The 23,206-nt window shown below is 41.1% G+C and overlaps 1 protein-coding gene across 8 annotated transcripts; it reads right to left on the bottom strand.

Moving 5' to 3' along the window:
• Positions 1–962: 962 nt before the first annotated feature.
• On the bottom strand, positions 963–18,204 carry U2AF1 (U2 small nuclear RNA auxiliary factor 1). Of its 8 annotated transcripts, XM_062000670.1 has the most exons (11): positions 18,097–18,163; positions 16,648–17,178; positions 15,467–15,554; positions 15,204–15,260; positions 13,289–13,319; positions 12,628–12,694; positions 8,343–8,392; positions 7,642–7,740; positions 6,394–6,527; positions 5,947–6,039; positions 963–3,967 (listed from the first exon to the last, which is right to left on the bottom strand). In XM_062000670.1, exons 2-11 carry the CDS (start codon positions 16,895–16,897, stop codon positions 3,829–3,831), a joined length of 1,008 nt encoding a protein of 335 aa, XP_061856654.1. In that variant the 5' UTR covers positions 16,898–17,178; positions 18,097–18,163; the 3' UTR covers positions 963–3,828. The 8 variants fall into 8 exon arrangements, with proteins under 8 accessions (XP_061856654.1, XP_061856669.1, XP_061856661.1 ...); XM_062000685.1 differs by lacking the exon at positions 16,648–17,178 and having other exon boundaries at positions 18,097–18,176; XM_062000677.1 differs by lacking the exon at positions 15,204–15,260.
• Between the last annotated feature and the right edge of the window lie 5,002 nt (positions 18,205–23,206).

Genomic DNA, 23,206 nt, shown 5'->3' with positions numbered 1-23,206 from the left:
AACGATTTGGAGACATTTGTAAAAGAAAAAAGTAACAGCTAACAGAACACGTTCAGAAGTACTTGTGCAGTTTTGGAATGTATCATGTATCAGTTCAACACAAAGATATATTGATTTATTCCACAGACATTTAGCTCTAATTGTGGGGGGTTTTTGTTGGGGTGTTTTTTTTTTTTCCCAAAATTTAAATTCATGCACTCCAAAGGTAAAATTGTGCTCTCAGTAACACAGCTCAGCTTCATCCTTGCAATAAACAGCAAACAGAGCTACAAACACACTCCTCTGTAATAGCCCTACCCAGTCAGGCGTTACTTCCTTACCCACTGAAACAAATGCACACCAACACGGTTCTGATTCTTAGCACTGACTGTTCCTGACCAGGGCTGGTTTTTGGGGCAGTCATCTGTGAAGCAGCAGCAGCAGTTACAAGTGTCTGCCCCGCCCCCCAACTGCTATGAAAGCAGCTTAATTTCTATCATATCAGAGACAGTTTAAGGTGCTGCTTAACAAGTGATCATAGACATAGCCATTAACACCTGAAATTTTGCAGCTTGAGTAATGCAGTGCTAGCAAGAATTGTCTTTAGAAAGCCATGAGCCGCTTTAAATACCCAGTAAAACACATTCCTTCTGTCCAAATGGAGCCCTCTTATTCTATATGGAACACAACAGAAACTTGATGTCTCATGCAGACACCTTTAAAACTTGAAACAAACCCCCAACTCCTAACCCCAAGTTGCACTCTTTTTGATAGTTCATCAAATCAATATAGGGAAGTTGTATTTTGGTGGGTTTTTTTTAAGTTGAAGACATGCTCCACCAGCTTGAAACACAGTTGGCAAAGAATAACTCAAAAAACTAGCTCAAGACAAGAGCTATGAATTTGAAACTTCTGGTCTCTGTCCTCATTACTCATTTGAAGAGCAGCATCCCATCTAAAGTAAAGGGATAATTTTTGTCAGATTCTTATAAAAAAAAAGGCTTTATTTTGAACAAGTTTTTCTCCATTTGGTTTTACAGTCTCAACATACATCATATTCATGGACAAGCAGCATTTTCACAGAATAAGAGCCAAATACAAAGAAGAGGAAGCCACTTGGGATTAACAGTTTCAACCTAATTTGACTCAGACTTCAGGAAATACTGTATGCTGTCACTTATTTGAGGTAAAGGAACTCCATAAATTGAAATCCACTGCTTAACAAAAGGGTCAACAATGAAGTATTTGTGAGAAGTAGGTACCTCGGGGAGGAGGGGGAAGAAAAACCCTTACTGAAAGACAGAGTGAGCAACAGTAGAAGGGGGAGGTAGGATTTCAACTTGGTTCGTATTGCTAAAACAATAGAGCTCGGACTACCGTGTGTAACCAAATTTGCCAAGTTTACATTTCAAGTTTGATGAATTTTACTGGTAGTATTTGGCCTTGAAAGGTGGACCTCATCGAAGATAGATCATGAGCTTAGTATGCTGAATGCTGTCATTAGATAATCATTACACAATTGGATAATGATCAATGTATGAGTTTTTTCCTTCAAGTACCCAGTAAAATCCTTTGCTTTCAGTGCCCATTATGACATATTCCAGTTACATGTTAATTTTTGGGTAGCTGTGCAATCAGACCACAACATAATGCATTTGATGGAACTGAAGATTGATATGAAAAATTGTACTGGGGGGGAAAAGGGAGGAAGAAATCAGCCTTCTGCTATCTGTTCACACAAAACTATACTTGCAGCTTAGTTTAAGGTAAACAGATGAAAGCTATTACAGGAACACATTTATATTAGTTTAGAAGTTGTTTATAGAGCACATCACCTGGTGTCTTAATCTGTGTAAAAACAGTCTTAAGCCTTTTGTACATCTATGCTGTATTAGATACTGTTCTAAAAACCAGAAGGTGCCCTCACCTTTTTGAACTTGAGGTTTAAATTGGCTCACTGCTAATCCTAAATCTCATTCAAGAGGAAATGGAACCGGATTAATATCCTGTAAGTAGCAAGAACTAAATTATCAAATGTCAAATTCTTAATGCTTCACAAAATGCCACAGATTTCACAGTTCAGCCATTTATGGCCTGGCACTGTTCCAACTTCTCCCAGTGAAAAGAAAGCATAATTTGATTTCTGTACTTGCACAAAACATAAGCAGTGAAGTCATCTTCACCTACAGAGATACATTTCTTTGAGAAGGTTACTGGCAAAATAAGTTCCACAGTCTGGTTGGCCAAACCACTCAGCGCAAACAAAATAAACTCAAATTGAACTGGTGCAAGAACTTTGTTCAAGAGGCAAAGCAGATTTAGAAAAGGCTTATGTTTCAGTATTGTCTGCCAAATCCAAGTTCCAGTGAGCAAAATGTTTTTATACTTATTCTGGAGGCACAGAGAAACTGGTTTGTTAATCTGGCTATGGGATACTTCCATATCCTTTTTTCTGAATAATCAAGGAGCAGATTTATTGTTCAGCAAGTTACCTGAATCAGAACTAAAGAAAAAGCACTTACTAAATTCTCCTCCCCATTGGAAAGCTGTATTGTATTACATAGTTTCATGTATATGAAATTGTATCTTGCAGAAATACAACCACTGACCAAAATGTCTTCCTACATTACACTGTTAAAGCAGACATGAATGAAGTTAAAACTGCAAGTCAGCCACTGTACAATTTCTTGAGATGCTCCAGTGACATATCAATTAGATCTTTAACTCCTTCAGAGATACGCAACCTACAATGTACAACTATTGTGCAGTTCAAAACTCAAGACAGAAAAAGATGTTCCATTTGTGAAGCTGCCACCTATCCATTATCTTTTATCAAACTTCAGACTATCAGAAAGCAAATGAAGGTGAAAAAAAAAAAGATTTTCCCTTAGCATCCAATTAGTTTCCTATGACCTTGAATGCTAACAAATGATTTTCATTAAATGACAGCCAAGAGAACAGTGAAAAAAAAAAAAGTGATTCTGTTAAGAAGTTTGGTTGGTCCTTGTACTTAGGACCTTGCATTTCCTTCAATAGATCCTATGCATCACGTTGCATAAGTTTTAAAAAAAACCCTTTCCTGCCTATTATGAATCATTGCAATAAAAATATTACTTGTTTCCACACTGCACTAGGAACCTTCTTTGCAGCCAAAGACAAGGAATTTAGAGAAGAATCATAAAAAAAAAAAATTGAATTATGAACTCTGGCACAGCCAGGAGTAGCAACTCAACTACTCTGGAGTGCTTAGAAAATAGGCTTTAGATTTTACACCAAGAAATTGGATTTATTGTAAATGCCACAGTCACATTGATAGACAGAGCACAGACTTCTGGTAACAAACAAACATACATTTTTGTAACTAATCGTTTCTACTTGGTAAATAAATGCACTTTGCACAGCCTTCCTTTTAAATGTGCCTAAACTAACCTAAATAAGCAGACAGCATAGCAGAAAAGGGAAACTTATGTGAGTAACTGTTTCTTAAGCCGTATATTATTTTTACTATGTATATAATATTTTATATTATATACACATACATTTTTTCATCAACAGTTCAAATTATACCCGAATGAAAAAAAAAAACAAACCACCCCAAACCCCAAACTGGCGCTCCTCCAATACATTTACCACCTTTCCCTCAGGCATAGTTAATTCAGGTATTTGTCAAGATAGAGGAATGACAGTTAAAAAGACTCCCCCCCCCAACAAGAAACAAGTTACACAAAGAATACTGTATCACTACAAATTTTTTTATTCAGAAGCCCATCTTTAAAAAAAATCTCATTATGAACTTGTTTGGTCAAACTACAACACTTTCTAGCAGACATACAGTAAAAATGGCATGGCTCAGAATCGACCAGATCTTTCACGATCTCTTGACCGCCTCCTATCACGTTCACGTCCTCCTCCTCCACCACCACCACCTCCACGACCACGATCTCTGGATCTAGACCGACGTTCACGGGACCTCGACCTGGATCTATGCCTTCAAAGAAAGTTGGAACATTTTATTGTTGTAGTTAGCTTGCAAAACCTCACAGTGGTAACAATTAAGGATGCAAATAAAGAGGGAGAAGACAATATGACATTAGGAGGATGGGTGTATTGGCACTCTGGCTGCAAAACACGTTGTGTTTACATGCTTAATACTGAGGAGTCAGTCCATGCTTTTGAGAGACTTGACTGTTCACTGCCAGTCATCACTTAAAACAGACGGGTAAAACTGAAGGAAAGGCATGTAGAGGAACCAAATGCACTGTTACACAGGTGTTCATTAAAGGGGCAAGAAAAGGTGCACCTGCTTTTGCAGTTACGAATAGCTTGTAACAGCACACAGCAAAAGCCTACATCTGTTTGTAAGTCCACCCCTAAACTGCATTCATTAGCAGTTACAACTTTTTGTTATCTTTCTTTTTTCTCCCCATCCCACTTCCAGAATCCATCAGCTTTTGCAAATAAGTCTTGCCTCTGAGGTTGTGGACAAATTAAGGGACAAAGCTAAAACCACCCAGAATGTACTGCTAACGTAGCTTCTACAGACTTATAGCTCCTATGTGGTACTTGTCAGGGAAAAGGGTGCCTTGAAAGTTTCTGTAAAATGAACTTAAAAAAGATGCTTAAAAATGCTTAAAATAGGCGCACAGCAAAGTTTTAAATAGGTGTCAAAATTACAGAAGAACTAAAAAGTTCAGTAAAACAAATGCTACAAAATCTTATGTTTGCAGAGATGTTTTAGGGAGGGAGTGTGGCAACAAATTTTACTATGACAGAGACATAAAAATAACTCTTGCATACCACTGAGCTGTCCAGAATTACTGAATTAACCTATTATTCAAAAGTTCTGATTTACGCTCCTTTTCTCTAGTCAAAAAAACCTCAACTTTGATGAGTTTCATTCTGGGTAGAACTACTTTCAGGTCACTCTAGTTTATACACTCTACCTGTGATACTGATTTTTCTTCTATTAAGCCTTACTGCTAACCTGTGACAGCTTAATCTGCATAAAGAATTTAAATAGGGCCAGTAATGACAAATCTGTGTTTTTCCACAGACTGGGCCATGGGTGAAACTCCTGTTCCCAAGTCAAACACACAAGTCTGAACTTGCAATATAAGGTGCAATCTATTTATAAGTGTTACTTAATCAGACATACAGATGCCGATTGATAAATATGACTAGAAGGCCAATACAAGAGCATATTCCACCCTCTTCATAAAGCTTAGGTTTAAATTACCATTATTTGGGATAGTATTTAGAATACATGTGCCTAAGCAACACAATCTGCATTTTCCGAAGTTAAAACTCATCTTCACAGATTCCGCCAAACAAATATTTATGGGAAAAACATGTTCATAATCCCAGGCTCTTCTTGTGATTGAAAGAAACCTACAAAATTGTGCTCTATCTAAAAGGAAATAAAAGAATTTTATACACCTATCTCTAAATAGCAAGTTCCTAAAAGCAAGCAGATTGAATCTATCTCAAAGTGAACCATCCATAAGACAGGTACCACAGTAATAGCAGTGGTAGAAGCCTTTCTACAAGGTACCATAACAAACATAATAGGAGAATAAATCAGAGAAGCATAAAGCAGTACTTCTCCCAGGTAACGTCCACCTGCAGATAATGTCTGCACCAGAAATAATATCTCCACCAGATAACATCTACTTAGTAACTCAGTGAACGCTCTTCTCTGTGAACCCTGCCTTCTCTGAAAGGCATATCAACCTTCAGCATCCACAGCACTGCAGAGCAAGAAACAGAACTATTTTTTTTTTGAACAAGCCTTATCTTTTCATTCTAACCTGGCCTCTTGCTAACTTTACTTGACGTCCTTCCATTGGCATGTGTCAGTACTGCATTAGAAAACACAAGGGAGGACTGAAGTTTAAAGATTTGCCCTCAGAACTTTCAGCAACTGATCTTTAATTTGCCTCTCTGATTTGTGTTTAAAAGCAAACTTACTTTTTACGACGACGCCCGTACAACTCACGTCGTAACTCTCTAGAAATGGGCTTCAAATGCATAAAGTTGCAGAAACCTCCTCGTGTACACTCTCTGTAACAGAATTTAAGAGATAAGAGTTAAAATTCCCACCTCTACGCTCTGTTTGCCCTAAGCCCTGGAGGACTTCCCAGCCATCACTGAACATTAAACATGTTCACCACATTTAACGTTAAACCCAGCAAATTGTAAGCATCATTTACTGACGCTTGACTCACTCCTAGACCAAAATCCTACAAAAGTGGAAAGTCATGAGTTTCACTACAGCTCTCTGTATTAACCATCTTCTGAAGTGGTTTTCTTTCTACAGTAAGCCTCACACAAAGCCAGACTCAAGCAACCACCCCATCCACGTGACCGTTTGGTAAACACTGTCAGGGAAAAAGAGGAAGTCAGTCATTTCTTTACCCCATTTCATATTGACGGCAACAGGCCTCTCTGAAGTCAGTCACAGGTGAAAGCTCAGCATGAATGGGCTGTCCGTTAAACCAGCGATTGTTCAGGTCAATCACAGCCTTTTCTGCATCCTCTTCACGGCGAAACTGAAAGAAAATAAATGCACATTTTCCTCCTGTTATAGAAGCAGCTACAGAAGTAGATCGAAGATTGCTATCTGAGACTCAGAACTAGTAATCAAACTAGAAGCTACTTCAGAGTTTCTGGGACAGTCCATCAAATCAAAGGTAAAGATGCTAGTTTTATATTAGACAGAACTCAGAGCTAATCAAAACACTTTTCATTACGTCCTATTTCTCTTCACTATGTTCTACTTAGTCTTTCAAGTTTTGTACCTTGTCCGATGTGACATGATAGAAGAGTTTTTCTTGGTATAACTTTAAACAGAGGGAATGCTTAAAAGTGCCTTCTCGAACACTAGGCCTCCAAATGTAATGGATTTTTTTGGTTTGCAAACAAAATGGAGAACTGAAGCTCTTCATTTAAATCAGAATTTACAAAAATCTGATCCTGTTTCATGATCTATGTAAAACTGAAAGTTGAAATCCCTTTTCACAGCTAACCACTGGAAAATCTTTAACACCACATTTTATTTCTGATTAAGATCTATGCAGCTGAGAATTTTAGGCAGGAAAGTACTTTCTGGTTAAAAGAATGCACGGGAAATATTCAAACAAATTCTCTAACACCTCCCTAACACTGTGTACACACAAAATTTCTACTGGTGATAGCTTTGTACTCATTATTCAAGAGATAGCAAGGGCTTTTAGGAGCCAAACCTAAGTGCTCCTGTTTGCACCTTAAACCACCCAGGTACTGCCAAACGTAACTTGGTTACAAGATGTTTCCTTAAACTAGTAAGTTCGAAAATAAACACACCTCTTGCAAATATACCTCTGCTCACAATGAAGAGCTTAAAAGGCAGAGTGATGGGAAGACAGACCCCAAATTAATCCTGACAAACTAAACAGTACAGCAGTAAAAAAGTACTGATCTTTATGAAATAAGAGACTGATCATCAAGAAAGCTTCTCATTGTATCTTAAAACTTCTTTCAGATTCACATTTTTCAGTTTCTATTTTACACTGTACAGTTGGAGGAAAGCTTCTATCCTGAAAAGCTACTCTCTCAAAGTCTATGAGCTTTCAAATCTATAAATACCACCCCTCCTGATTATACAAATGCAGCTCTCCATCCTACCTTTACATATACGTTTCCAACTAGATGATCTCCAAGGTTGTCACAAACGTTCATCTCCTCAACTTCCCCGTATTTTTCTTCCATTTCTGTGAAGACCTCCTAAGAACAAAGCAATGAATTGTAAGTTTGCCCCAAGTTACTTGTAAGAGCACAGGTATTGCATTTAGCTGTTGGAAAGCACAAGAAATAGGCCTTCCTTAAAAAAAACCAAACAAACTATTTTTACATTTCTGATTTTAAAATCAGTACTTGCATGACCTGTACTGTGTCCCTTTCCAAGTAGAACACTAGCAGGATTCAATGGCTATGGAAATATTATGCACACAGTACTTGCAGAATATGTAAGATGCACTGAAAACACTACATATAAGCCTTGAAAGCTATAGTTTTACTTATTTTCCTTCTGTATCAATAACAAATTTTATTTCAAATTTCCAGGAGAGAAGTACATTATGAATCAAAATGTCACATCGCTCAAGTTGCTGATTTTAAACCAAAGTCTACTATAAACAGTAAAGATAAAAGCTAAACTAACCAAAGATTACGTCGGGAAGTATTCTGCACCGAGTTTTAAAGTTTTACATGAATGCCTGAGGACACAAGCGCTTTTCTGTAAACCCATCAAATCGTGCAATACACAGAATCTACTCAACTCGTCTGTGTTGACAGATCCAGAAACACTTCAGTACGTTTTTACATACCTCAAAGAACTCATCGTAATGTTCCTGCATCTCAACATCACTCACGGCACCTGTAAAAATCAAAGAGTCATCTTGATTACAGTCTGTAAACGAGGAAGAGATTTTGATCACACTACAAAACAATCTAGAGAGGCCATCTGGAGCATAAAAGACACCATATAGCATGGAGCTAACTAATAGGAATATTAAAAAATAAGTTTGTGTGAAGCACTTGGAGTCCCCAAAGTGTATGTCAAGACATTACACTGACATGACCAAATTGAACCAAGTTTTAATCAGAGGAAGGGGAAAGGAATTACTTCGAAATACTGCTTAAATGTAATCTACAGTCCGATCCTCTATCTGTCAACAATTTTACTTAAACAGAAGGCAAGTGCTTTGTTACATTTGCATATTTTAATGCATCATTACAATTCAGTGTTCCTCTTCCTAAGGGCGGAGCTTCACTTTAACATGTCCGCCTCTCCAGCGCATACACTAGAATTTGAGTTTGCGATGTAACATAAGTAGAGCATTCATTTTTTAAATTTGCTCAAAAGTTATTGAAATGACACACTTTTTTTCAGTGTCCTCAAAGGGTACCATCCCACTTTGTAATAGAGAGCAATTCTCTAGTTTAATTTTGAATATCACTAAAGTTCTTCAGTAGTCCTGCAGAACACCTTTCAGTGCAAGACAAGCCAGCCACGTGTTCAGATTAGATTATTTTCATGCTCCAAGCTGGACTTTTACAAATGAGTGCTGCTTGCCTGCTGCGGTAAGAAACAACATAAGGTTGGCTGCTTTTTCAGAGCATCATGAATACAAAAATGAATTTCATTTATTTCTTCCAGTCTGCAGCATTTTAAACTACATTAAACTGTATGCATTAAAGACTAACGTATTAGCTCTTCAGCAGTTACGTGGAGCGGTTTTAAAATGAGCTCTACTTTTTAAGCTAAAAAAAAATATTCTAGCCTTTCAATTATAAGCACTAGAGTCCTTCATGTTTTGTAAACTAAAACAAGAAACTGAGCCAACAAAGCTGAGTTTATTCACTTCAGGTTGATATGAGGAAAAAAAAAAAAAGAGATGCTTTGGGCTCAGTCATTTTTGGCTACAATTATGATTTGGACAAACTTTACATTTTCCTTCAATGGCTTTAGTATTAACAGCCACACTCTGTGGAACTCTAATTACTTTTCTTCCAGCCAGCTCACCTCCTGAAGAAGGCTAGGGGTATTTGTTATATAGTTTAGGCTAACAGTATTTCTGCATTTGAAACACATTTGAATTAAGAACTTTCTTCTTCCTCATGGTTGTGTAGCAAATTAAGGAATATCAAACATTAAACCAATATTTCTAGACAGTTTAATACTTAACTATATTCCCAAGGTTCTGCCAATACCACTGATAACAGCTTAGTAATGCCTATGGATTTTTTTTAAAAATTTATTTATTTTTAAAGATATCAGACAGGGGCTCCGTGAGCCACACTGGGAATAACTATTTTTTTACCAGACGGAAAAGCGCTAAAAACTTTTAAGGAGATTCCATTGTCAAATTAGGCAATCATAAGCAACAGTTAGTTAACCACTACTTGAATGCCCTTCTAAAGTGGGAAGCATATATACTGCGCAGGCTTTACAAACATTCATATTCCAGGGCTACCGGTATCTGAACCTTGAGAAGCCCCGTTACTAATTAAAATACTCAGGAAGACTATTGCTGTTCAAAACTAAGGTTAATCCTCTACGACGGCAATAGAAAGGAAGACAGTTAAGCAACAACAACAAAAGCATTAAACAGCTACCCAAGTTATCCATTTCAAATACATGCAGTACTAAAGTAGGGACAAATACAAAAAAAAACCCCAGGGAGCCAGGAGTTTCAGCAAACCCACTGGTGGTAACAGAGCTCCAGCTCTACCACAGAAGGTACAGTCAGGCTCTGTTAAATAGCTACCTGCTGTCGAGACCGACTAGAGTTGGAGACCAGCGCTTAGAACGCTAGAGAATCTGTTTGAGACTCTCTCACAGCTGTAGGGTCTTAAACAGCTCCACAAACCAAACTGTTTTAACTGTGCAAATTAGTTACCAGCGCATCAAGAGTTTAAGGACAGAGTGGAAATTCCCAACGGCCAACTTTTGGTTTTAGTTTACTGAAAACAGCACAAACTAGCAACAAGGGAGCCTGCAAACCAGTAGAACCGTTGAAGCATCTAGACAAAACTCACATCGCTCATTCCGATTCTAGCTCAGTTGCGTAACAAAAACCCCCTTAATTTACTTAATTGGGACGTTATTACTTTTAGAAGCAAGAGATGGTGTTGACTTTTACGTCAGTGGCTGATTTCACAAAGCATATCTAATCAAATGCTGGTAACTAATCTGAACTAGTCTATAATCCAACAGTCAAAAAAAACCCCAAAAAAATGAATAGCCAAACAAAGCTTTATTACCACACAGTCAAATATTCACTTCGACAAGAAATAGTTAGAAAATAACACCGATTCTTTTTGGTCCTAAAACTTGGGTTTTTTTCTTTTTTATCTTAAGTCTAAAATTGATGATTTAATCACAATATGTCAGTAATCGCCGATCAACAATCTTGATTATTTAACTTCTGCCAGTCTCACAGTAGGTGTGTTTTCTTAACGCCCATTCCTACCTCATGAGAGGTCATTAAATTAGTTCAGGACCATACCCAAATGCCTTCCCCTCCTCAAAAGTACTTTTAAATGTACTATTTTCCTAGGTTAATATGCAACTTCGTTTGGGAATCTGAATTTTCAAAGCATGGAAGGAATTTTAAGCATGCACCTATCCAGAAAGGACAGCTGCTAGAAGGGAAGCATTTGTCAGTCAAAGTGTGTTCTTTCAAAGCAGACTCTAAATGGAAGCTGCATTAACCTAGGGCAAATTTCCACATGCAGCCTAAAAAGCTTCAAGTTCTCTTAACATTTACAGAGCAGGACATTTTTTCTGGATGAAGCTAAAGTGTCACTGTCCTGCATTTTTAGGCAATGGAACCTAACAGGTAGCACAGAAACATACAGAAACGCATTCTTAGGATGCGGGGAACTGGCAGGATGAGAGGTGGGGGAAAGCAAGCAGTGCAACCAAGACTGCTTTACAGGGGAAGTACAATTTCAACCCCTTTTGATTTAATATACAATATTCAGATAACTCTCATAGTTTTGGGAGTAGAGAGGAAAGTGAGCGGGACAAAAAAGTTTTGGGGCTGGGTTTGGTTGTCGTTTCTTTTTTTCTTTGGTGCGTTTCTTTTGGACACAATTAATGAAACGTGGTCAGTTTGATCTGTTAAACTAAAATGGTAGACCAGCTTAAGTCGACACTGAGCTCTGACAATCAAGCCCAGGGAACCAGTGAAGGAACTTGTATGAACTTACAGCGCAAACCGTCAGCAGACTGGGAAGAGTTTTGAGGGTTACGGTAAATGTTCAAGAGGGCAATGGTCTGAAATACAAAACGCAACAACTTTATATTATGGAAAATAATTTTAACAAGAAACCGGTTTCCTTTAGGGTCGCTTTAGCCGAGTCTGTGCTGAAAGAGAGGTGGTTATTCTCTCCCAAGGAGGAGAACTTGCACTTAGCTGGTGACCTTTCTGAATCAACCTAACACTGTAAAGTAATAGAGATCTCATGATACTGCATTATTGTATTTTATTCACCAATATTCCTACGGAGGGGATTTGCATAATTTCAGGCGGATGTGTAATAGATGGCATCCATCCAAACACAGTATTCGAGTTACAATTACAGGCGTAATTTGTTTGCATGTGGTTTTACTGAATAGTTTCTTAATAGCAAAATCCCAGGAAAGGAAGCAGTACAATAATTACAGCATAACATGAAATCTCCATTATCCTAAGAAAGTTAAGATGAAAGAAAACCCACAGTTTCGGGAAACTTACCGTACATCACACATACACCTATTTGGTTTTGGGGGGTTTGGTTTTTCTTTTTTAGTTATATCAAGAATTTGAGAAACGTCTGCAGCTTCATCTTTTTTAAAAGAATGCAGTTGTTACTAAGCAATCAAGCTTCACTTTGCAGTACAAAGGAGGATCTGCATCGAGTCCAATTTATGCAGCCAGCTCTGCATTCTGAATTGCACACATTTGACAAGTTCTTGATCTATGCGCAAGAAGAGTTCCGTCACTTGTCCTGTTTGCAACAGCTTTATGTCAGCAGCTCAGAAGCCAACATTATTTTCTCATAATTAGGAGTGGGCTCTTTAACACCATTCTTTAAAAAAATTTCTCCAACTGTGGGACTTACAGTGTGAGCCGTCAGCCGTCTGTGCACTGTTTTGGGGGTTACGATAGATGTTTTGAATCAAGATGGTCTGCGGGGAAAAAAAATAAAAAGGGGAATTCTACTGGCTGCTGTGCATATAATAGACAATTGCAAAGAGACAACTTGTTTGCAAACAGCTAAAAGTATCTATTTTTATTCTTAAGACTTCCTTTTGTATTTGCAGAGTATCTTCCAAAATTGCATCCAGACCATCATATTATGAAAACAGTTTTAATTAACCACCAAGAAAGAGCTGCGTTTCTGTCAACAGCTATCCTCAAAACAGGAGTTGTGAGGCACGGTAAACTAAAATGTCAAACTATGTGAAATTATGCAGATGCCTAGCTTGGAGACCAGATTCACTGTTAAGTCTAGGGGGGGAAAAAAAAAAATGGGTGTTACGTGCACAGCGTAGAATACATAATGCCAGAGAGTCTACAACATTAACAGCAGACACTAAGGTTTTTTAGGCAAGAGCTACGTCTTGTTTTGTGCATCAGGAATTTCTTGGTGGAATTTCTGTTTAAATAATATAATAGCATCATAGGTTCACATGTTTCCGATCCTTCAAATAAGGACAATATCCTTTTAGCCCTTCTGCTTTTTACTTGAAGAATTAGCCCAGGCAGACTTGAAACCTTACATTTGTACCGTTCTTCTTAAAATCAAGTTGTCTGAAAAAACAAACCATGTTTAAGTTAGTAAACTAATAGTACAAAAGAATTCCAAACGTCCATATCACTGTAAGCAGCTCAAAAATTGAGATTTGATTATTTAAAATACAAGCTCAACGTTAGTTAGTACGAATCGCGATCCCCAAATAATTTTAGCTTACGCATTATTATTAGTCACAGTAAGAATTCACAGCTTAAAGAAGTCACAGGACCAGCAATGTCATACCTACATATGCTGCCCATTGAACATGTACAAAATTCCACAACAGCACATTTTAAAGAGTAAAATAAAAAAAAAAGAATAATTAAAAAATAATCACACATTTGCTTTACAATGGGTATGGTTATACCAACCAAAGCTCTGTGCTTCCACAGCCCAGGTTTAAAATAACTATGTTTTAAAAGCCTACAATTGAAGAGAGCCAGAAACAATAATGTAGTTACAGTGTTTCTGCTGATTAGCTGTAATTCGATCACCCTGGATTGCACCACCTTTCCTAACAGGGCTCCTCTATAAAGTAGCCGCACCAGCAGGAGCGAGACACAAGATAAAAATACTGTGCCACTAACTTCTCCTTAGTGAGGTCTCTCTTCTTCTATTTTCTATCACAGCTGATTATCAATCTGCATACAAGTAAAGATTTTCATCGTGAACCCTATGCATCTGCTAGATATGCTAGAAGTGTCAGCGCACAGTGCCAGGTCTGCTGGGTGCAATGCTGTAGCAGCCACAGACATCACCAAGCGAGCCTGGCCTGCCCTGCCACCTCCTACAGCAAAGCTAAAGCCTGCACAGACAGAGGAGATCCTTGGTACACACACAGGCTTTTCTGAATAAAAAGATGCAGGTTGGTTTGGGGTTGTTTTGAAGTTACTGTAGAAGTGGTCCAAATCAGAAATATATTCTAGCAGCAAGTGACCTGAATTCAGTCTCTAAACCAACTGCATTTCAGCCTGCTCTCCATGTAGGGCAGCGACATGAAGCAGTTTCAAAAATGGGCAATATTCTGAGATACAATAATTTACATTTGGTATTATAACATTCCTAGGAGTGAAAAACTGTTTCTGTAGACAAAATATCAGCAGTGGTTCCTATCATCAGTAGGCTTCACAGCCCCCCCAGAACTCCTCCTGCACACTGACACACTTGCAAAGTTTATCTTGGTGAGCTCCATTGCTCTTAACCACTCACAAGGACAGTATTTGCCTCCCTGTTTCTCCCCAAACCAACACTAGTCCACCACTCTCAACAATTCTGCTCCAAATTAGCTAAAATGAACTTGCAGAGGACTCCACTGCTATGCAAACTTTACCTTTGCAGGTGAAATTGCTGATAACACAGTAGCTTTCATTTTATCATATACAATATTCCCAAATAAATCAATTTATCTGTATACCCTGACAATCAGCAGTGATAGAAAAAAGCAAAAAAGCAAAGCAGACACTTCTTAGGAATCTAATTTCTGAAAACTACAGAGCTTGTAATATTAAAAACAAAAAAAAAAAATCTATCACCCACTGCAACTTTATTTTTCCCCCTTCTGGCAGACATGCAGTCACACATTGCATGTATAACGGTATTCACATAGCCACAGATTAAATAATCTGTCAAGTCAACTGCCATATACACCCTCAGCAACCAGGCAAGTTGTTTTCAAGAAACAAATTTTTCACATTCAAAGGAATCACGTAAGCTACTCTCAAAATTTAAGAGCCTGGGTCAGAGAGCAAAAGTAATGACAGATGAGTCGCTTTTATTTGTTAATTAGTTTTCCTCTATTATGTGCATAAATTTAAGTTCACACCTTTGAGACAGGTGGAACACTGATTAAAAAAATCTGGGATGGTTTAAGTGCCTAAACACCACTGAGAAGGCACACTCACCTGAAAGTTAGCACTGGTTGGTCTCTACTACAGGCAAGCTTACAACAGCATCGCTTCCTGCAGCCATTAAGGGTGACAGGAGATAATTAGAAATGCTGGGAGAAATAAATAGAATATCCCCAAAAAAGCAAAAAAACCCATATAAACTGGGGCCAAAAGTGAACTACTTAATCTGGAGCTCGGAAATTACTCACTCTGAGCATCTACATTTTAAAGAAGCAGGAATATACTTTCACAAGAAAGAAAACAAAAGGAAAACAAACCTGGCTAAATGTTGGTTTGTTGTGCAACCGAGAACACCTGTCTCCATGACGACAAGCTCCAATTTTGAAATAAAATGAACAGTTGACTCTGCAAGTGAAAAAAAAACCCAATAAAGTAGTTACATATCGGAACAGAAAACATTAACATGCAATCCCTATAAATCATATGCCCTAAATTCCTTTATTTTGATGTGGAAAAATAACAGGAAAAAGAAAAGTCAAAACGGTACAGGAAGTTATTCGAGCAAACCTGTCCATATTCATTCCTCTTTACTCTTAATTTACAGTGAGCTGTCTAATCAATTTCACCTGCTCCTGAAACCAAAGTGCATTGGTGACACCATCATGGACACAAGCAACCACTACTGTTTTACTCTTCCAGTTCTCCATTCTTGTCTTTATGCTGGTTTCATTGGACAATGGGATGGGAACTAATGTGAAAAAGTCTGAAAAGTTAACACTGTGAGCTCTAAGGTTGTGTCTGAGTTCATGCAACCCTCCAGATGAGGAAATACAACCTGCTTTAGAAGCCGATACAGTTGCACCTACCTAATGTTTTATAAACGACCTGCTTAAAGTTATACTCTGAGGTAACTCTGCTGCCACTGCAGTATTTGAAATAACTCAGATAAGAGAAAAAATCATGTTACAGAAAGAATACACATAAGCAAGACAAATTCATTTATTTGAGCCATTTCCACAAATTCTAGTTAACAATTCTAAAATGAAGTTTTTTGTTTTGTTTTTTTAAATAAGTTTTTGTCAAATTAACTATGACCTCATGACACCTTCAAAACTCTTCTGCTTTAGGAATGCCAGTAAAACTCTCACATGAGTGTAATTCACAGGGAACAATGAAAGAAAACCATAAGGACTTTAGTTACCTGGACTGGGAAAACCAACTGCAATACTCTGAAGGGCAAGAAAGCTATTATGGGCTATATACGGGTAAGTGAAAATACAAGAGTTCTCCTGAAAGAATGATTATTATTCCCATGCCCACAGTTAACTCCAGTTCTTTCCACCATCCCGTGTAACCAACATCAATTCATGGAGGGGGGAAATATTAAGAGTACTAAAGCATATCGGATCTCTAACAAAACATTCTACTGTAAAATTGTAACATGTTTACTCTTCATCACATTTTTTAAAAGATACACTTAGCATTACAATATACTTACTGTCTTTTCTGAACTCTATCCTGAAACAAAAAAGACACCTAACTATAAAATTGCCAATAGTGCCTCCAGCTTCAACACTTTCTGGAGAGTTCTGCTTGCTTTCTGAACAGAGAACGAGACCAGTACAGGAATTTGAGGCATACACTAATAAACCGTGATGCATTATATCAGAATGGATGCTACAGGAACAGAGCTCAAGAGCGGCTGCCGATATTGCTTTTCTGACAGACGAGTGAATTGGAACTGGCATGTAGGGCTACAAAGTAGAAGGGAAAAAAAAAAAAAAGCAGCCCCACGGCCAAGGGCTGACAAGCGTAATTTAGTCCAGCAGCACATCGATGCCCCTTTTCATTTTAACGAGTGGAAAAACACGTTGGTTTGGTCAGGCCGACGGTGACCAAATTTTCGTTAGGAGGGTTTTGTAAGTACGCTTCCAGCCACCAGAGAAACTAGAGGCGTTCCCGACGCGTGGAAGGCTGCAGGCAGAAGCCTGAGGATCAGGATGCAGCAGTCGGGGAAATCCTCCGCACCCTGGGGAGGGGGGAGAAATAACCAGTCGCTGTCCTTGCAGCAGAGCGGAAGCTCTCGGGCTGCTGCCAGGCGCAGAGACGCGAACAAAAGGGGAAGAAGCGGCCCTTTCTGGCAGGAGGCGGCGGCAAGCTCTGCACCCAGCGGCCCCGACCGCTCCCGCCCGCCGCCAGAAAAGCGCAGCCGCCGCGGGTGGGGAAGGAGGGGACGGGGAGGGGGAAGGAAGGGAAGAGCGGGGCGGAGGGAGGGCGAGGGACGGCAGCGCCACGAGGCGCGGGCACACCCGCATGGCGGCCGGCGGGGCGGGGGAAGGAGGAAGTCACCGAGGAGAGCGGCCCCGGCCCGGCCCGGCAGGGGAGAGGGAAGCGCATGGGCGGGGCCGGCGGCACGGGGGCGCGCAGGCCCCACGCGGCGAGAGGCGCGCGCCCTCTCTCCCTCCCCCACCTCCTCGTCCCCGGAGGCGCGCGCACGCGCGCTCCAGCGAAGGTGGGGGGGAGGGGAGGAAGGCGGCCGCGCCACCGGCCCCGGGGAGGCGGAGTGGGGGGGAGGGGAGCGCGCTCCCGCCTCGCTTCCTCTATCCTCCCCTCCCCCCTGCGGGCGCGCGCCGCCACGTTCCAGTGCGCGGTGGTGGCGGGGAGTGGGGGAGGGGCGGGGGAGGGAGACCCGCGGGCGCGCGCCCCGGTTCCAGAGGTGCCGCAGGCCTCCGAAACGGGAGCGGAACAAACGGGGCCCGTCTCCCCGCGGAGGGGAAGGGAGGAGGAAGGGCTGACCGCCACGATCGGAACAGGCCGCTCAAGGCGGGCCGCTGCGCGCCTTCGCGCCCCGCAGAACCCGCCACCAGTCTCCGGCCTCCCTCGACTTCTTTCCCCGGGGCGCCGAAGCCGCGGGAACGACGAGGGGAAGGGAGGATGGGCTACTCACTTGTCCTTCTCTGTTCCGAAGATGGAGGCCAGATACTCCGCCATCTCCCACCGCCCGCCCGCCCGCCCGCCGGACAGCCCGGCGCCGATCGCGCACGTCACAACGGCCGCGCCGGAAACACTTGTACCGAGCGTTGCGGGCGGGGGAAGGGAAAGGAAGGGGAGGGGAGGGGAAGGGAGGGGGCGGGGCGGGGCTGTGCGCGCACGCGCGCCGGGCCTCCAGCCGCTCACTGCGGGAGCGGCACCCGCCGCTTGATCTGCCCGCGCTGGGCCCCGGCCGTGCCACGCGGGGCGGGGCTGTCGCGGGGCTGTTCTATCTCTCTGTCTCTCTCTGTCTCTCTGTGCTGAAACCCGCCTTCTGCCGGACGTTGGTGTCCGGCTCTCACAGCCCTGCCGTAGTCGGAGCTGAGGGGAGAGCGGTGCGGTTCACTGCAAGAGTCCAGGACGAGCGCCAGCTGCCCGCTTGGGGTTGAGTGGCCTGTGGGAAGGCGGGGGACCTTTATTGTGCCTGCAGAGACCGCCATGGGAGTGCTGGGTCCACCGTAATGCACGTTGTGCTCTCCTAGGAGGTCATCTCGAGGAGTTACTCCAATGTGCCTTACCTCCATGCGATGCGTAGGGTCTCAAAGTTTTGTTCTTGCCATGATTTTATAGGCTTGTGCTTGCTTCAGCTATCTTAAGACATCCAGGATACTCTTAAGACATCCAAGACATAGATAAAGACTGAAACACAAACTATAATATCAGAACTTTGTGGTCAAGGACTACTAACTGTGAAAAAGAAGATACAACTTAGATAAATAACTGATAATACACAGATTATATAATGCAGTATATAAATGGTGGATGTCTGGAGCTTGGGACATCCCTTTTTTCTCTAGCAACAGGACGAGGGGTAATGGGATAAAGCTCAAATTAAAAAAAAATCCATTTAAATATAAGAAAGAACTATTTCACTATGAGGGTGATGGAGCCCTGGCACAGTCTGCCCAGGGAGGGTATGGAGTCTCCTTCCTTGGAGGTCTTCAAGATCTGCCTGGACATGTTCCTGTGCAACCTGGTCTAGGTGGACCTGCTTCTGGGGGGGGGGGGGACGGGGGAGGAACTAGATGATCTCTAAAGGTACTTTCCAACCCTACCGTTCTATGATTCTGTGACTGAACTGAAGGAATGTCAAGATGACAACCTCCAAAGCCCCTCTTCTGTGATTAAGAGCACATGCCCAAAAGGGATGGGCCCTACATCAATAATTTCTGAGGAAATAATGAATATGCATGTACAATCTGAGAAAATTGATGCATGTGTACGGAACTGGGTATTATAAAAGTTGCCTGATGCAAAATGCAGTATGCATGATATGAGGAACTGTTACCTGTGTGTCCAGCAATGTAATAAAGAATTACTTCATTCTAAAACTCTACAATGGAGTCTTAGACAGTTTTCCTAGGCTGACTTTTACAGTATCACATGTCCACATGTGTCCCAAACCTCCTAATTACACACTCTTCCTATTCTGCGGTGTGATGTGGCCATCAGGGATGGGGTTGTACCCAAACTGTTAGAATAAGCTCAGAGCAGAGCAAAGGCAACTTAGCCAGTGATTCGAAGGAGTTGAGAACCATCTGATGGATATTGAAGCATGTGGCTAAACAGTGTGGGAATTGAAAAGAAGGCAGTCTAGAAAAGAGTGAAGACATGAAGAAAGAGCTTGCTGGGGCAAAATATTAAGAGAAATTGATATGATTATAGAGAAGATAAGGATCCTGCTTAGGACCCAAAGGGTCTTCCTGCAATTAGTCATCTGTACACATTGACATTTTTGAAATGGAATAGTAATGCATGCAGAAGACTGATAAATGTATAGCCTGATCAGAACTTGCAACAAAAGTGGTGCTTCAATCTGCAAGTCATGTCAGGAAAGCATAGTTTCTCATTTTGAGGTGATACTCGTTGACGCAGAAAACAAGACTGAGCACTCAATGTATCAAAAGTAAAATTCGTCTTTAGATATTTTGTAATTCCCTGAACTGTTCCACACAGTGTTATAGCCACAACTGTAGTCTGTAAGACTATTTGCTCACTTGTGTTGTGCCCTAACACAACACAGTTGAAACTTACCAGCAAGTTCTGAGAAAGGTGAGCGTTTCTTTTTCTGCCTGACTCAGAAATATTTTTTAAATGCATCTGTTTTAAAACTGAGAGGGCAGTTTTTGTAACGTTTCACTGCACTGACAACAGTTAAGGCACAATGAAGGGAGTCTGTTTGGTTTCTATAACACCCCCTGGAATTCCTCAGTTGGTTTGAGCCCATTCAAAGGCACCGTGACCTGTCACAGGACGAGGACAGTCTTCTTGGCACTGCTTTATATCCTGCCGTGTTCTTTCTGTACGTACTCTGTCAGGATGTAAAGCTCACCTACTGTCCACCTCTCCTTACTGAGATGACAAAAGTTTTCTGCCAGAACTTCTGCCACATACAGACAGATTAACTTCCCTTTGCTCCTTCCTCCTGCACTTCCCCAACTTCCTTTCAAGTTCACAATTGTGATCCAGGTGTTAGAAGCAGAAATTTCTGACAAAGTCAGAAGATCTTGTTGCCAGAGAACAACTACTGCTTAGCTTTGCCTTGCAGTGTATGTCCCCAATAAGCTTTATATGTTAGAAGATGCATTTTCTTTGCTTTGGTTGCTCCCTGTTGGTTTGCCTCCCACCCAGGATTACCACTGCAGTTTAAACTCACTCAACCAGCAGAAGCCAAACCCTGCAAATAAAAGAGTGATTTCCTGCTCATGTAATGAATTGAACTGCCTTACTGCACAGTTCAGTGTGTGCCAGAGCCAGCACAGGGGAAGATTAGGACTATTGTAGCATGGAGCAAGGGTGATGGAGTAGGATAGTGGGACAACCCCTTTCAATAACAGTGTGCTGCTGAATCACCTCAGCCACCTTGTGGGAACCTGTTGTGAGTCTTGACCTAGCCCGACTCATCAAGAGAGCTACAAGTGCAGTGGCCTGCAATGAGCTCTGGCAAAGTAGAAGTTCCTGGTGGCTTTCATTCACCACTGAAAACAGCCCAAAACGTGTGCTCAGAGTATATACTTCACATAATACGCGGAACAAACTTGCACTCATATCTGCTTTAATGTTTTTGTTAAAGCCTTCAACTAAAATATGCTGAAATACAGTGTTTTTTCATCCTGAGGAATTAAAATCTGTTTGATTTAAAATGAGGAATTTCAAATCTGTTTTCACTAATGGAACTGCACCGGGTTCTCACTCCTTATCTTGTAAATACTCCATTCATTTCATGCTTTCCTTTGCTTTGTGTGGTGGTACTGCTGAGGGCAAGAAACATTTTCCACAGTGTGTCCTGAACTTAGATGCCCTGTAACTTAGTTGTTGTACTGAGTTCTGCTGACCCTGGGATCCATGTTTCACAGATGAGCAACTTGACCTGCAGATGCTATTAGAAAACAAACCAGCTACTCCCATGTTGGAAATATGCCTTTGTACATGAGAAGCAGAAATCTTACGATGCCTCCATCAAGAGCAGATGTCTAAGATAACTTATTAGGAGTACAAGCTGAAAGAGGAAACTTCACGGAGTTGTGCTTTGTGACTTGTGGAATTGGTATAATGCTAGTTATGGTTGGCTAGGTAGAGAGTACTTGACTAATGATATCTTTTCTCAATTTTGTGACACAGTAGTCCTAGTGATGTACTTTATAGAATGGAATTGTCTTTTAAGCAAGGACAGGGAGACAAGCGTCTTGAGAAATGGGATATGGCAAATAGGAGAAGGGATTGTATATGGTACATATATACTACATAGTATATACTTAAGGAGTTAATCTGTAGTAAAATTGCTCAGGTTAGGATGACCATTAATCAGGAGCTTCATTATGTGAAAATGACCTGTACTTTGTATCCTTGAGGAGGGGCTAAAGACTGATAAGGAGGGAACCTCCTGCCTCAGGTGGCTCAAAGGCTGGATGGCTGCCTAATAAAGTCAGCAAACTTTTTGATTGCTCGTGGAAAAACAAAGGTGGCAAGGAGGAGATTGCAACCACTTTCAAGACCAAAAAGGCTTGCCCCCACCCATAGAGAGAAAGCCTGCTAATTTACATGGCAAGGAAGATTAATCTACATATAACTTACTAACAGGGAAAGGAATGGGAATTACTAACCAAGGAGTTGGGTGGGATTTTGCTAATCAAGTTACAGGATAAATATGTGAAATTTGTTTTGTGTGGTGTGCTGGCTTTGTGGAATTACTACCTAGTACTCATCTTTGTGCAAATATGCATCAAAGCAACATTATGACTCTGTGTGTAGGCCAGCTTTATTGCACAATTGGTATTGAACCCCACTTTGTGGGACAAGACTGGGATCTAGGTCATAGAATGATTGAAAAATAAATCTACTCATATTTTGCCCTTCATTTTTCTCAACAATTCTCTGTACCAGAGGTGCCCCTTACATTGGGGACAGTGGAGTTCGTCTGTATCAGAACTTCATAACTCTTTGCTTTGTGTGTCCCCTTTCCCTCCTGTGCTCAGCCTGGCTGTGCATAAGCCAACAAGATGACCCTCGCTATGACACACCAGAGCAGGAGGGTGCTGCTCCTGCATGGTGGTACCTGTGGTGTGTCAAGAGGAGGGATCTCTGAGTTTTGCAAGAACAGTCAGCTTTTCACATTTATTCCTTCTATAGGTACGTATAGAATTAATCAGGAAGTGAAGCAAAAAGTCGTTTTGTGTGTGAGTTCATGAGATGTCAATGAGCTTGTAATTGTGACTTATTATCTGCGAAAGGAGATGACTTCCCCTTGTATCAAGGTAGCTGCACCACTGTTGGAAGAAAGAGATGCTGTAGTGCATCTGCCTAATGGAAGGGCAGCAGTGTTACAGAGGTGTTACAGAGGTGCTGGAGGCAACATCATCTGGATGTGTCACCCTGAGGATAAAAGGCTCCTCCTCAGCTCCCTTGATTGGCTTAACTTTCCATGTAGGACCAAGCTTAGAAGGAGACAAGGGAGTATGATAAGAGAGGTAGGAAAACCTTTTGAAGTTAATGTTGACAACACAGCTAGTAAGATGGGAAGGAAGACA

The sequence above is a fragment of the Colius striatus genome, chromosome 1 (assembly GCF_028858725.1).
Source record: "Colius striatus isolate bColStr4 chromosome 1, bColStr4.1.hap1, whole genome shotgun sequence".
Taxonomy (NCBI): domain Eukaryota; kingdom Metazoa; phylum Chordata; class Aves; order Coliiformes; family Coliidae; genus Colius; species Colius striatus.
The sequence above is the reverse complement of the archived record's forward strand: the minus strand, read 5'-3'. Positions and strand labels throughout refer to the sequence as shown.